The 15152-nt window shown below is 41.3% G+C and overlaps 1 protein-coding gene across 1 annotated transcript; it reads right to left on the bottom strand.

Annotated features, from left to right (window-relative positions):
* Window positions 1–6: 6 nt before the first annotated feature.
* On the bottom strand, window positions 7–15123 carry LOC108654202 (uncharacterized). Its single transcript, XM_030382177.2, has 7 exons — window positions 14394–15123; window positions 5678–7308; window positions 4747–5617; window positions 4548–4677; window positions 3945–4399; window positions 3770–3878; window positions 7–3708 (listed from the first exon to the last, which is right to left on the bottom strand). Exons 1-7 carry the CDS (start codon window positions 14430–14432, stop codon window positions 1667–1669), a joined length of 5277 nt encoding a protein of 1758 aa, XP_030238037.1. The 5' UTR covers window positions 14433–15123; the 3' UTR covers window positions 7–1666.
* Window positions 15124–15152: the final 29 nt, after the last annotated feature.

Genomic DNA, 15152 nt, shown 5'->3' with positions numbered 1-15152 from the left:
TTATATTTTTGTTTTCTTTTTTGTTGGTTTGCTTATTTTTGTATCCAGAATACAAATCTAATTTAATGTAGTTGTTGTTGGTTGCTTGTTTGTTTGTTTGTTTGTTCATAAAAGTAGCCTTACACTTGTATTGTTTTAAACTTTCACTTATGTAATGTTTGCTCCTTAGCTAAATTGCATACACAATTTGTAAACAAACGAACAACGCTATAAACTAATACGATTAACTTAAGGGGGAAGGGGTCTGAATAGAGGGTGGTTAAGGAAATACATACATACCAACTAAACATGTTTCTTTCGCTTTTTGTATTTAGTAAGGAGATTTGTGTGTGAGTGTGTGGATGGTAGGGTGAGGCTTACGATTTATACAGATGCTGATTGATCAATGTGGATTGGTTTGCTTTAAACGGGTTGCCATTATTTAAGTAATTAATCAATTAATTACACGAGTTTGGGTGTAAAAAGCCACAAAATGGATATACATACGCGATACAAACTAGACTTAGGCACTAATCTAACAAAAATATGTGGGCTCAATCGGCATTTTAGGTCATGTAAATAAAATCATATATATTTCCATGTTATAAATGTATGTATGCATATAGCTATATGTATATAATCATTGATTTTTTCAACTAAATAGAAAATAACAAGCACTATCGAAATTAAAATATATATATATATATATATATATAGATTTGTATATTATATAATTAGTTGACGGCAAAGGGCCTCATGATATGGTTTGAACAACTTTTCTGTTATCTGTTCTCTGCTTCTCGGCTCTGGCCTAGGCCTATCCTTATTGTGATGCAGGCCCCAAGCGCAAAACTCTTTCAAATCAATCTACAATCTTTCATATTTTTTAAGGTTCTTCATTTATATATATATATATATACACATATATATAAGGTTGATCTGATTTTATATTAACGTACGTATTTGTGTTCTCATTTCAGTTAAATAAGCATAAATTATGTTGCAAAAATTTGTTCGTAGGTTTTTTGTTTCTGTTCATCTTGTTGTTGTTGTGGTCTGGTGTAATTGTGGTTGTTGTTGTTGATACATCCTTACAGGCTACATATTACATCGTTTACGTAAATATTTATAGTGTTTATTTCTCTTTGTTTGTTGTTGTTTTCCTTACTCGCTACTATGTATATATGTATTTATATGTCTGTAGTCATGTTCTTGTTAATCTTCCTTCAATTATATATTTGATTTTATCTTGGTGCTGTTTGTGTGAGTGTGTGTGTGCTAGGTGTGTGTGTGTGTGGATGTGTTTCCTGTTTTTATTTGTATACACGTGTCTGATAGCGTCGGTCGGATTAGTTATACTGAGCATCGGCAAGGCCCAATCTTCGAGCTGATTTACTCGACCTATTTCATAACACTCCATACACTATATATAAATATATATATATATAGAGCTCGCCTTCTGTTAAACCTTATCTAGATAGAATCATCATCTGGCACGCTCTTAACGTGCAGACTAAACAAATGTGAATGCTTTTCAATGAAAAACATCGCCTCTCTTGGCGCTTAAACTTGCTGCTGATGCTGGCCACCAGTGCGTGTGATTATGATTATGATTATGATTATGCGCGTAGTGGTGGGACTGCTGGTGGTGCCCTGGGGCACCACCCAGCGCCGGCTACTTTGGTTGTCAATCGTTCTTCACTGGATAGTAGATAAGATCGGGCTGCTGCTGCATATGATGCATGTAGTCATTGATCGGCGGCAGCACGGACTTTGAATCGTCGCCCAGCATCGGATAGCCCACACCTACGCCGACGCCCACGCCAATTGGCGGTGCCGTCCGCTCATAAACGCTGCCATGCGGCGGCGGCGGGGGCAACAAATGCGCGGTGCCCGCCAGCGAGTGCAGCGGCTGTTGCAGTCCATGCGGATGTCCCGGATGACCGTGGTATGGCTGAAAGCTGTTGTGCTTCTGCTGATCGCTGACCAGCTGGTCGCTGAGCGCGCTGTGGTTGTGATGTTGTTCGTAGGAGACGCCGCCGCCGCCGCCATAAACGTTGCCTGGGCCGCCATGCCGCATTAGGCCACCGCCATAGGGGCCGCCCGCATTGTGATGTTGCTGCGTCGGCTGCTGTTGTTGCGGCTGCTGTGATTGCTGCTGCTGTTGTTGTTGTTGCTGCTGCTGCTGAGACGCCTGCTGCTGCATCATATCAAAATTGTACTCCATAGGCGTGGGATTCGTATCGATGAGATTCGTTAGAATACTGCCAATGTTGTTGTAATTGTGAGCATCTCCCGGCCCGATTTGATTCGACTGCGACTGCGGCGTCGGCGGTTGCTGCTGCTGCTGTTGTTGTTGTTGTTGTTGCTGCTGTTGCTGTTGCGGCTGGACCTGTTGTGGCCACATGTGCTGGAAGCCCAATATGTCGCCCGCCAATGCTGGGTCTTGTGGTTGCTGTTGTTGTTGCTGCTGCTGTGGTGGTGGCTGTTGCTGCTGCTGCGGCTTGTTGACGCCCACGGCTGATTGTTGCTGTGCAGACGACGCCGGAGCACCAACGCCCATTGGAAGCCCGAGAAACTCTGTTGAGTCGACAATGTAGAACTTGTCCTTGAGCTCTGGCTGGCTGTTTGGTGGGCCGCCAAAGCCCATATTGCCCCAGGATTCATTCGCCTGTTGCTGCTGCTGTTGTTGTTGCTGCTGTTGTTGCTGCTGCTGCATAAATTGTTGCTGTGTTGCGGACGCTACAGCTGATGGTGATGGCTGGGGCTGCGGCGATTGCAGGCGCGAGTGCTGATGCTGCGGCGAATGGGTGTGGCGATGCTGTTGTAGTATCAGCTGGTGCTGGTGATGCATCGGGGGCATGTGATGTGGCGAGGTGAAATGCTGCTGCTGTTGTTGCATCTGCTGTGCTTGGAGTGGATGTGGATGCGAGTGCGGATGTGGACTCTGAGGCGTATGGCTACGCATATGCTGCTGCTGTTGCTGCTGGGGCGGCACCTGTGGCTGCTGCGGTTGCTGTTGCTGCTGCTGGTATTGATTTAACAACTGATGCGGATAGCCGCCAGTCGGATTGCCCGGATTCGGCTCAAAGTGAAACTGACTCTCCGGCCCACCGAAACTGTTCATGCGCTGCATATGCATCTCCGCCGTTGCATTGTTTGGCGTATGCGGCGTATGGCGATGATGCGGTGGCGCCTGCTGCTGTGGCGTCGGCACCGATTGCTGCTGCTGCTGCTGCTGCTGTGAGGGCGGCGGCGTCGCTGCAGCGTGCTGTTGATGTTGTTGATGCAGCGCATTCTGCTGCTGCTGCTGTTGCGTTGGTGGTGGCTGTTGCTGCTGCTGTTGTTGTTGTTGCTGTTGTTGTTGTTGTTGTTGTTGCTGCTGCAACTTGTCCACATTAAAGCTCTGATTGTACATGGAATTCTGTTGAGATTCGCTCGTGGAGACCGAGTGCTGCGACGTGGATGCCGTCGAGGACTGCGAGCTATTGCTGCTCACAATGGCATTGAATTGATCCTGCTGCGAGCAGCCCGGCGTCGTCGATAATGGTGGTGGCGGCGTGGGCGTGGCACCCGCACTAACCACCTTGCCAGCACCCGGCTGCATCTGCTGCTGCTGTTGTTGTTGTACTGCGGCTACGCCCGCCTGTGACTTTGCCTTGCTGACCGCTGACTTTTTGCTTGCCTTCACCGGCGGCGGTCCCGGCATATCAGGCAGCGAGGCCATATCTTGAAAGGATGTCGTCAAATTAATACAGTTAACTTAGCTGTGGAATAATGGAGCACTCACCTTCTTCGTTCGCTTTGGGGAAACGCTGTTTGCCCTTCTTAGGCGGCGGCGGCTGATTGCCATGCATTGTCTGCTTGTGGCGCACCAAGTGAGTCTTCCACTTGAAGGTCTACGGAGCAACAGAAATGAGATTTAGTATACTCAGACATAGATATATCCTATATATGTACTCTACCTGATCGCAGTGGTTGCAGCAGTGCGGTCGCTCCTCCGAGTGGGATGGCAAATGGCGCTGCAGGGATTTGGCGGAGCCGAATCGCTTGCCGCACAGCGTGCACTTGCACTCGGAGACATCGACGTGGGCGTTGCTGTAATGCTCCTTGAGCGCAGGATATGTAAAGTAGGAGGATCCGCACAGGTCGCACACATAGGTGCGCTTCACCTCGGTGTGCAGCTGCACGTGCCGCTCCAGATTGGCCTTGAGCGTGAAGCGGTTATGGCAAATGTGGCACTCGAAGAAATTATCTCGCTTATGCACGCGTATTATATGCTGGTACAGCGCATTCTTGGATGGGAACTCAGCACCGCACACCTCACAGATGGCACCGTCGGCCTTGTGGCCGGTATCTTCAAAGTGCTGCTGCATCTTCTTCTGCGACAGCTTCAGGCCGCACTCGCCGCACGGAAAGACTGCAATGGAGCAGCAAAAAGCGAGATTAGTTTGACACTTAACAGAGCTCATTTAAAAATAATAATAACAATAATAATGAAATGCCTTTTGTCTGGCTTTTGGCAGACATCGCTGGCCTTGGTGAAATTTACATTCACGCCGACTCACTTTTGAAATCCTTCTTGTGCGACTCGACGTGCGCATGGAACTGTTGCCGGCGTGAGTAGGATTCGCCGCACGTTTCGCATACGAACGGAAACTCCTTCACGTGCATCGTGCGATTGTGCTGGATGATTTCCTGCAACGAAATTAAACAGATTAATATTGTTTTGGTCTAAACAAATCGCAGACTAAATCTCGTTCGCACCTCCAGCGTGTTGCCGTTGGGCTGGCCACAGTCGTGACAGTAGCCGGGATGCAGCTTGTAGTGATCCAACAGCGACTTGCGTTTCCTGTACGATTTGGGGCACAGCAGGCAATTGTAGCTGGGCTTGTCCTTTTTACTGCCCGGCGTTTGGCTGCCGCCCATCTGGGAGGGCGGTGCCTGCAGCGAGGTGCTGCTGCTGCTGCCGCCATCGATGAGCTGCTGTTTGGCCGCGTCCATCTCATCCATCTCATTGTCCAGCTCGTCGTCCTCCTCCTCGCCGGACAGCTCATTGTCGTCCAGCTCCAGCGAAGAGTTCAGCTGCGAGCTGACGCCAGTTGGCGTCAAATGCGACGTCTGAGACTGCGACTGCGATTGCTGCTGGTGCTGGTGCGGATGCAGATGCGACGGCCGATTGTTCATCAGCTGCGCATGCTGATGCTGTGGAAAGGGGCTCTGCTGTTGCTGCTGCTGCTGCATTTGCATCTGCATCATCTGCTCGATGATGGGCGGCATTGAGAGTGGATTATTGCTTGAGTTGTAGTGATTCTGATTCTGGCTCTGATTCTGGCTCTCGTTCTGCAGTTGAATCTCACTGCCAGACATCAGCTGCTTCGTCGCCGACATCGCAACACCTTCCAGGCCGTAGCCACTTCTAATGGGCATGGTCAAATGTTGCGATTGCGACTGCGACTGCGACTGCGTCTGCATCTGCGCCTGGCTCTGCGACACCGACTGCTTGCCGGCTTGCTCCGGGCCCAGTTGCTGGGCCAGCGCATTGTTGTTGCTCTTGCTGCAGTTAATGTTGTTGTTGATATTGCTTGACGATGTAAGGCCATTGATTCCGAGATTCCCACTGCTGCTGCTGCTGTTGCTGCAATGGACAAGGATTAGTATTTCAATCTTCATTGATTATTCTATTTGATCAACTTACAGATGATGAGAATGCAGCTGCGTCCCGTGGCTGGAGTCCATGAGCAGGGAGGCGATGCCATTGTCATGCACAGCACTGCTGTTGCTGTTGCTGTTCCCGCTGCCGGTGCCAGTCACGCTGCCCAATCCGCTGCCGGCGCCCGCCAGCATCTCATCTATTTCCGGCTCCATTTCCAGCCCATCGATGAGGCGACCTGCGCCCACACCCTCGTCAATGAACTCCTCAAACTTCATAATCTCCTGGGCAGCCGAGGACAGCTGCGATTCGGTTTCCGACTCCAGCTCAGAGTCACCAAATGAAATGGATCTGAGCTGGTGTGGCTCTTGCTGCTCCAGCTGTAGCGGCATTTCGAGCTGTTGCTCCAGTTGCTGGCTTGGCGGAAGCTCCCTCTCCAGCTCAAGCTCTTGCCCTTGCTCCAGCTCCTGCTCTCGTTCCTGCTCTTGCTCCTGTTCGTGCTCCAGCTCCTTCTCCTGTTCCTCTCCCAGCAATCTCTCAGCTGCCGCGGTTGCCGCCGCTGCCTTGGCCACCTCCTGCCGCCGCTCACGCTGCCGTCGCCACTCGTCCAGCCGCTGCTCGCGCAGCTCCTTCAGCACACGTGTCGAGGGCGTGGTGCCCAGCAGCCGGCCGGTGATCACAAAGTTGTCGTAGAATTGCTTAAGGAAGGGCTTATGATGCTGGCTCAGCGCCAGGCGAAGCAGCACCCGGAACTGCGCCTTGAAGGCTCGTTCACTGAACTCCCCGCTGCTGTGGTGGTAGCGCAACGTGTACTTGTCGTCCTCGTGGAACACGTAGCCCTCGCCCAGGCGGGGGCGTGTCTTGGCAACGGGCGTGGCCATCACCTCCACCAAGCTGCCCATGTGGCTGTTGTTGTTGCTCCGTTTCCGCTTAACCAACGACTTGGAGCCCATAAGATTCTGTTTTCGGCGCAGCAGGAGCTCCGCGCAGCTGTTGCTTCTATTGCTTCCGTTGTCATAGTTATCGCCAGCGTCGTCATCGTCCTCCTCCTCCGTTTCATCATCAAACGTCGCCGAGTACTTGCGCTTCACCAGGCCACTGGCCACTGTCGTCGTCTGTATCAGATCGAGTGGATCGCTGGAGAGGAGCATGGGACTCGTCCCGGCCATCGCATCCACATTGTTGTCGGCACAGGCGTTCGTGGCGCTATTCGTGCGGTAAAAGTGCAGGCGCTGCTTACTCATGGAAGAAGAGTTCTCTGTGTCGTCGGCGTCATCTTCGAGGAAGTCATCCTCCTCGTCGAGGCACTTGTAATCCTCCTTGCAGAGGATCTTCTCAAAGTTCTGATTCAAATCGATCGCGGCTGCCTCATCCTCTCCCTCCCTTTTGATTTTCGCAATCGACGTCGGCTCCGACTCCAACTCCGACTGCGGCTCCGTCTTCTCCTTCTTGGGGGTAAGCAGCAGCTGCAACTGCTCGCTCTTCGCTAGCTGCGTTGCGTCCGGTGCCAGCTTCGATCCGGCGCCATTGTCATTGGGATTGTGACTGAACAGATTCCTGACGACTCTGTCGCAGGCCTCTGGATATTTGCACTTAAGCGTTTGCAGCAGAAATGTGATTGCATCGCACCGCGATACCGCACTCAAACTATCCAGCAGATTCACTGACTGATCCACCTGTAAAGCAAAGAACAAGAGTTTTAATATAGCATGTGATACAAATCAAATTTAAGTAAATTAATATTTTTGTAAATTAGTTTGAATTAAATTCTATATTGTTACAATTTTATATATGTATTTTAATATAAACTATTTCAAATCATTACCGAATTATTTAAACAAAACTTTAGCACAAACATATTTATGCGTAAGTTAAATAATTATAGTAAATAACTAGAAATGATAGATCGTTTTAAATTAATAATTCCTATTAAACATATCAAAATGCGCTTATTATTTAATTCCAACGAAAGCAAACACGAATTTGTCTTCGAGTTCTATTTAAAAGATTAAGTCATATTTTCGGTACTTAAATAGAATTATTTCCTATCGTTCCATCTTCATTCATCTAATATCTCGAGCACCTCACTAGAGCATTTTGTTGTTATTAATTAATAAAATTTAAAGATTATTGAAATGTTGCTAACCGGTGTCACGTGCCCACTTGCTGAATATCTGAATCAATGAAATGTCCAATTAAATCAACGGTATATTTACCTACAATTGTTTGCACTGTCAATGTAAGTATGTGTATGTATGTGTGAGTGGGTGAGTGTTTTACCCCAATTAAATTGAACAGAATAAACACTCACACGTGCACTCAAAAACTGTCATTAAATGCAATTACTGATTATGATTTTCCAAACAATTTAATGCAATTAGAGCGCCAAGAGCGCGCGCGCTTAACTTAGCCTGCGTCGGTGCTAGCGTCGCTGCTGACGTCGACGTCAACGTCAACGCCAGTGAGACCATGGGCAGACAGCGCGGCGACAGCGACAGCAACTGCGCTGCCAAAGCGAACGATTAGCGCACAGCATAGTGAACGAAGATGGCAAAGGCAAAATTGTATAAAAAATAACAGGAAAAATAAAAAAGCTATATATAAACATACATACATACACACACACATTCACATACACAAGCACATGTACAACAATAACAAGAAATTTAAAAAATAAAATAAAAGAGCGCGCAGCAAGGAACGTTGGCCAAAGGGGGAGAGCAAAGAAATTAAAACAGCGCACAATTTGTGCTACTTTTTCCCCATTCCACAATGTTGCCATCTCAATATGTAATGTGTGTGTGTGTGTTCGTGTTTATATTTATGTGTGTGCGGGAGTTAAAGCAGCGAGTCAACAAATTATTGTAGTTGTAGTTGTAAAAACATGATGGCGCTCTCTAAATTGCTCTCCCACAACCCACCCACTGGCTGACATTTGTTTAGAGAGCGAGAGAGGTTGAGCAATATATACATACACATGTATATACGTATGTATATATAAATGGGGGTACAGAGAAAGAGAGAGAGAGAGAGAAAGATGTATAAAGAGCGCGGTAACTGTGATGAACGGGTTGGGGGCAACGGCACTGAACAACACAACTTTGGCCCCGCTGGCACTTTTCAAATATTCTTTCACCAGAAGCATAAAATTAATATGATGTTTATCAAATTGAGAGAACTAATTAAGAGCAAGCTAAGAAAGAGGAAATTAAATGAAATTTTAAATTGAGTCTTTAGCGAAATATATTACATTTATCAAATTGATGTTAATTTAACTGTGATTTACTTTCTTGTTAACAATCAGATTGCAGATATTTTTACCGCTACTAAGGGAGTTTTTAAATGTAAATGAAAAAGGTAAAATATCTAGTTATCTCTGTATTCCCAATAAATCTACATATATTAAACAAATTAGCATATTTGGCGGCTCAAGTTAAAAAAAAACCTTGTCGAAGAATCAATACATTCGTGGAAGCCATTGATGACTCGACATAAAAAGCTGATATATACTTGTGTATACACAGATACATACATACATTCCATTCAACTGGATATTAATGTTCAATAAATTATATAATCTATAAAAAGAGGCATATACTTTATGAGCTTCAGAGCTACCTCACTTCTAAATTGGCGCGAATGATGACATAAAAAAGTTAATCTTAATAGATTTTTCCGATTCTCCTTTATGTATTTACAAAAAATCTCATTTAGAGTAAACAATTCCAAGAAAATAATTAAAATTATTATACAAATTATATTTTAATATAATCGATTGGCACAATATCTATATTATTATCATCAATGTAAACAGACATTTAACTTTCAATCCGGTGGCAACTCTGCATGCAAGTATGTATTCTAGTCGAAATTGACAGTTCACATTGTTGCAAGTTTAGATTAAAGATAACGCGAGCAACTGAATGCGCACGTGTGTGCGTCTGTCTGGGTGTGTGTGTGTATGTAAACACTTGTTTGTGTGCGTGTTACAATGTTTATGTGCGTGTCTATTATATACAACTTTATGAGAAAAAGGCACAAACAGACAGAAAAAGAGGGAGAGAGCTTATTATACATACAAACATATATTCATTTATGTGCATGTGTGTGTGTGTGTCTGTGTGTATGCCTGTTGCAAAGCTGAGCGCAAGACAAAAACAAATTACATGTTTAATTACATAAATACATACACACATATACAATTATGCGAGTGTTAGTAATTACATACATTATGTTGTTCATATTAATTGAAAACGCATCTGTATATATTTACTATGTAATTAAATACAGTTTTAGATTCTTAACGGAGCGTGAGAAAAAGGAACGGGGGATATGGAATAGAACATAGTTTGAAGAGATTGCGAGTTACGAGGAATTTCTATCAGTTGCTTTAAATTTAAATAGAACATAATCAAGAAAATATTCAAGCTCGCTTTGCCCCGCTTTATTCAATTCTAGACTCTTGATATATGTAAATATATTTAATATAACTGTAAAATAAATAATAATTCTAGATTCTTAATATATGCAAATATATTTAATATAACTATAAAATAAATAGGATAGAAATCAAGATAAAAATCACGTAAAAATAATTTGAATTAAAATTCCGGTTTCTGCATTCTATTCAATTCTATTCAAGTTAGTTGAAATGAAAAGCTAACAGGAAATTAAATTGCCGGTTTAATATCTTATAAACGTACACATACACATGCATACATATTTATGTATGTACATAGATATATACATATATATATATATTGAATATATAATACAAAGAATAGCTGATAAATAAGACATTTCTATATACCGAATTTATTCTCGTCTATACATGCAGGAAAGTATGTATATGTATATATATTTGTATATAAATAAATAGGCATGTAAAAGTGCTTGAAATATCTATAAAAACTAAATTGAGCACAGCAACTAGGTGCGTGCGTGTGAGTGCACATATACACATACACACACACCCATACTCATAGTACAAATATTTGAAGGCTTAAGAGATCTATGGCATAAGCACGAGCTACACAAACACACGCACACACACATGTACGAAATGCTTGTTCTTTTGTTTCACTTAAAATTTATGGGTCTTTCGCTCTTTGTTTCCTTTTATCGTATTTAAGTCGTAACAAGCTTTCCATGCTTAACATTCCGAGTTTCGAATTCCGAATTCGAAATTCGGTAACAAAACTTAGTTTTAGCTATTATGGGGTGTGGCATCTGACATCTGACATTTATCAAGATAAGGTATAAATTATAGGATTTCATGTAATTGCGGAGGTATACAAAAATATATGTACATTTGTTTGTATGTCTGTACATATAGAATTGTTTTCATGGAAATACAATAGTAATGCTGCACTACACAAAGAATAGAGAGCAAAGAGTATTACGACTATAAATTACGACAATTAGAATTATATCAATCGATTCAAAAGACCTTAAGAATACTTATCAAGAAATCGGTATACTTTCGAGCTTAAGATTATAATCTCAATACATATTGTAATCTGTCATTTCCCTATTTTAAAATATAATACATATCTATTTCTGTTTGTATTAAATTAAGACAATCTCTATTTTTATTTTTTCAAAATTGCAAGAAAAGTAGCACATAATAAAGATTTTTCATCTCAGACGAGATAAACAGTTAGAAACCAACTAATTGTGGTATTTAGCAAGATGATAATAGCTCTTTTCTATTTGTTTATTAATTAACATCTGTTCAAGATTAGAAGTAATTAACATTTATGTGCATATGAGCAGAAGTATATGGACAATTAATAACTTGCTTAACCTTATACTACTCCGATGCTCGTAAGTGAAAAAGCAATTAAAAGTGTTAAATTTTAACAATAAAAACCAAAAAATAAATAAAAATATAAAAAAAAAATTATCAAATAACTTTTAACTTTTTAAAAGACAATCATTAGATTAAATATTAATAATAACAGTAAACATATATATTTAAAAGACTGTGTATATTAGCATATACATATATGATTATATATTTATATTATATATGATTATAAGTTGTTATCATATTCTTATGATGACAATTAGCATGCATATGCAATATGCAAACATCATCTAATGTTAATTTAAATTAAATAAATTATAAAGATTTAATAATTATCATTACAGACATGCTAAATATGCGACAAGTGTGCTCGCAGAGCTAATGGACTTTTCTGTAGTTTATTCAATAAGCGCTTGTCTATGTGCACATGTACTTAAAATACAAATGCAGTTTGTCTTGATTTATTGGATTTGGCTGCATCTTTTTCGGCTAGTTCGTTTTAATATTGTTATGTACCTGTTCGGCACGCACAAACACAGCGACAAGTCTACAGGGAAAGAAAGAGAGAGAGAGAGAGAGAGAGAGAGAGAGAGAGAGAGAGAGAGAGGAAGAGTGAGAGCACACAAGCACACACACATACTTCAACATACATATTTGTTTACATACATAGCACATATTTAGGTTGCCAAACTGTGAAAACGTTGCAGCTGTAGCTGAAGTGGGGCAAGAATTGCGGCTGCATTTTTAGCAAACTTATGTTTTAAATTTTGCGATCTTACATACAATGTACATACATACATATACATATGTACATATGTATGCAAATAGACGACCACACTCACACACTTGTCTATGCAAATATATATGTACATATGTACTTATATACATATGTATGCATGCTTGGGTATAAAAATACATACTTGCATGGTTTTACTAATCAAATAAAAATAGCATTTACGTTGTCCTCCTTTATTAATGAAATTGGCACAAAGCGAAACAAAACGAGCTACACACACACACATGCACATACAAATATGCATGCATATGCATGAATGAATGTACAGTGGCCGACAGCTTAAGCGGATGATTTGATTTGAACATAATAGCTTTAATTTATGTATACAAAACTATATTTATACGTACAATACAGATATATGTTTATATACATATTTATGTATTTTTGTATTGATTTGTTTAAAATGTCTATTATAAATTGGTCAAATTTACATAAAAATAAAATAATATCTAGTTGACTACTTTATTTTTATGTTCACTTCACATAAGTTTTATAATACATTTTGGTATACATTATATATACACATTAAGTTTCCCAACAGGTTTTAAGTAAATTAAGAGCAATAAAATATTTAATTGAGAGTGCAATTAGTAACTTCTTCAAGTTTTACGATTTGAAAAAATAAAACCCAATTAGTTTCAGCATCTTTATATTTCTCTTTCTCTATTTTTCTGTTTAGCAACAAGGCAGATTTTTGTGCTGCATTCCAACAAGAACAAGACTGATTAAAATATCCTACAGGCCTGATATTGTACCACTGTGCACGCTGTTTACAATTCTTCACTTGTGCTTTGCTCGTCCATTCGTTCTCCCCCTCACACAAGCGCACATACACAAACTTATACAAATACAATCAAATTCATGCTCTCTCGCTGTTGTTTTTATTGTATTTGTAGTCAGAGTGGCGCGCACAAGTTGAATTTCGTAGTATTTGTAGTATTTATGCATATACATACAAACACATATTTAACTATGTAAATGTGCTTATTCGTTCGTTCATATAACGCATAAGTGTTTGTATGGATGTATCTCAGTCTGTATGTGTGTGTGCGAGTGTGCATTCAAGTAATGTAATGTTGTTATAAACTAATAAAAATAAAAATAAATATTTTCTCAAAACGACGAGGAAAACAAAACAAAAGTGAATAATAGCTAGCCTCACAACTACAACTACAGCTACAATGACAAAATGGGTCGAAAGTGGGAGAAGTAAAACTGACTGCTTGGCTTATGGGTTACAGAGGGGAAATAAAAGAGAAGGGGAAAAACAAAACTACAATTCATTTTAGAAAAGAAAAAATAAGAGAAGCGAAGGCTTTTATGTAGCACTGGTGTGAGGGAAATGAGGAAAGGGAGTGCTATGGGTTAGTAGGTGGGTGAAGAGCTTAGGAGGTAGAAGATGGGGTAGGGGTAGGGTAGGGTAGGGTTGGGTGGAGCAAGGGCACACAACTAGACTGCGGAAGTTCATACACAGCATAATCACGAAATATCCATGTTGACTGTGTGTGTATGTGTGTGTGTTAGCGCGCGGATATTGTGCAAGAAGCGATTGAGGAACGGGAAATGCGGAAGAAGAACAGACTAAACGAACAAAGCTTTTAAATAATAAAACAAGCAGCTGCCTCCACTGCCCCAAACGGCATTGTTGAAGCATAACATAAAGTCGACTGTCCGAAATTAATATTGATTGCAGATCATAAACAAAATGTACCATATAATAAATAATTCCTGCGGGATCTCTCAATTTTGTTTCTACACACAGTTTTTGTGAGCTGAGTTTATAAAATTCTACAGTTTCTTAAATTTAGCATTACACAAAAGTTTATAGCATAACATTGCCACAAAAACAATAGCTGAAATTAAACTGTTAGTGCACACTGTACTTCACTTCATTTGTTATCTCTCTCTCACTCTCTCCCTCTCTTCGGGTTCTACATGCGACTCTGCCGCTCTCTTCGTTGCCTACGCATTACACGTTGTTTTGCCACTCTCATTTGATAGTCGCACGGAATGTAGACTTACATATACATACATACATGCCAGCATGCTTCTGTGTGTGCGTGCGTGTACATGAATGTACACACTTATATATGTTTAGTTAAATGAGAGGAGTCGGGGGTATGCAGAGCATTTTATAGAAAACATTATTTAATTACCAGTAATTTAAAATCCAACTGTGTAGTTTTGTTATCCATTTTGTTGTTGGTTTCTGCATTTGGCTGAATTTTATTTATACGTTTCACTTACATACACACACAGAGATACACATACACACTTGCGCTGCACACACAGACACAATTTTAATATGCTCATACACACATACACGTACGTACGTATGTATTTTATTATTTCGATTTTTCTTTGCTTGTGTTTCGCGTTTCTTATACTTGCTTGCTACAGCGCAGCTCTTTTTTTTGTGTTATTTCATTTTCCTCATTTTTCTTTTGCCTTATTATACGTTAACGTTGACGGCTACTGCGGATGTCGTTGTTGCGGCTGCTTCTACACAACTTTTCTCTTTATTGACAACATTGAAATATTGTCATTGGTTTCACATTTTGTTGCATAAATTAACAACATCGAATGATTTATGAATATTTGTACACTTAACTATTGCTGCTGCCTGATTGCCACTTTCTGTGGCACACGCACGCACACACACACTCACACCGAAGCGCGCTCAATGATGATCTGCTGCGTAGGAAAAATTTCTTAAGATTTCCTGTATTTCGTACTCCGATACGCGTAATATATATTTTAATTGTTTTCCATCTAGAGAAACCGATTATTTAATATTTTTACAAATATAATTTACTTTTTTAGGAGCGAAAACTGCAAAAGGCGACGGAATTTCCACTAAATGTTTTGTATGGTATTTTTTAGTGAGTACGAAAACAGTGTCCATTTTTAGGCAT

This window comes from Drosophila navojoa, chromosome 5 (assembly GCF_054131105.1).
Source record: "Drosophila navojoa isolate 15081-1374.11 chromosome 5, UAZ_NAV_1.0, whole genome shotgun sequence".
In the NCBI taxonomy this organism is placed as follows: domain Eukaryota; kingdom Metazoa; phylum Arthropoda; class Insecta; order Diptera; family Drosophilidae; genus Drosophila; species Drosophila navojoa.
This window is presented reverse-complemented; position numbering and strand designations above follow the sequence as displayed.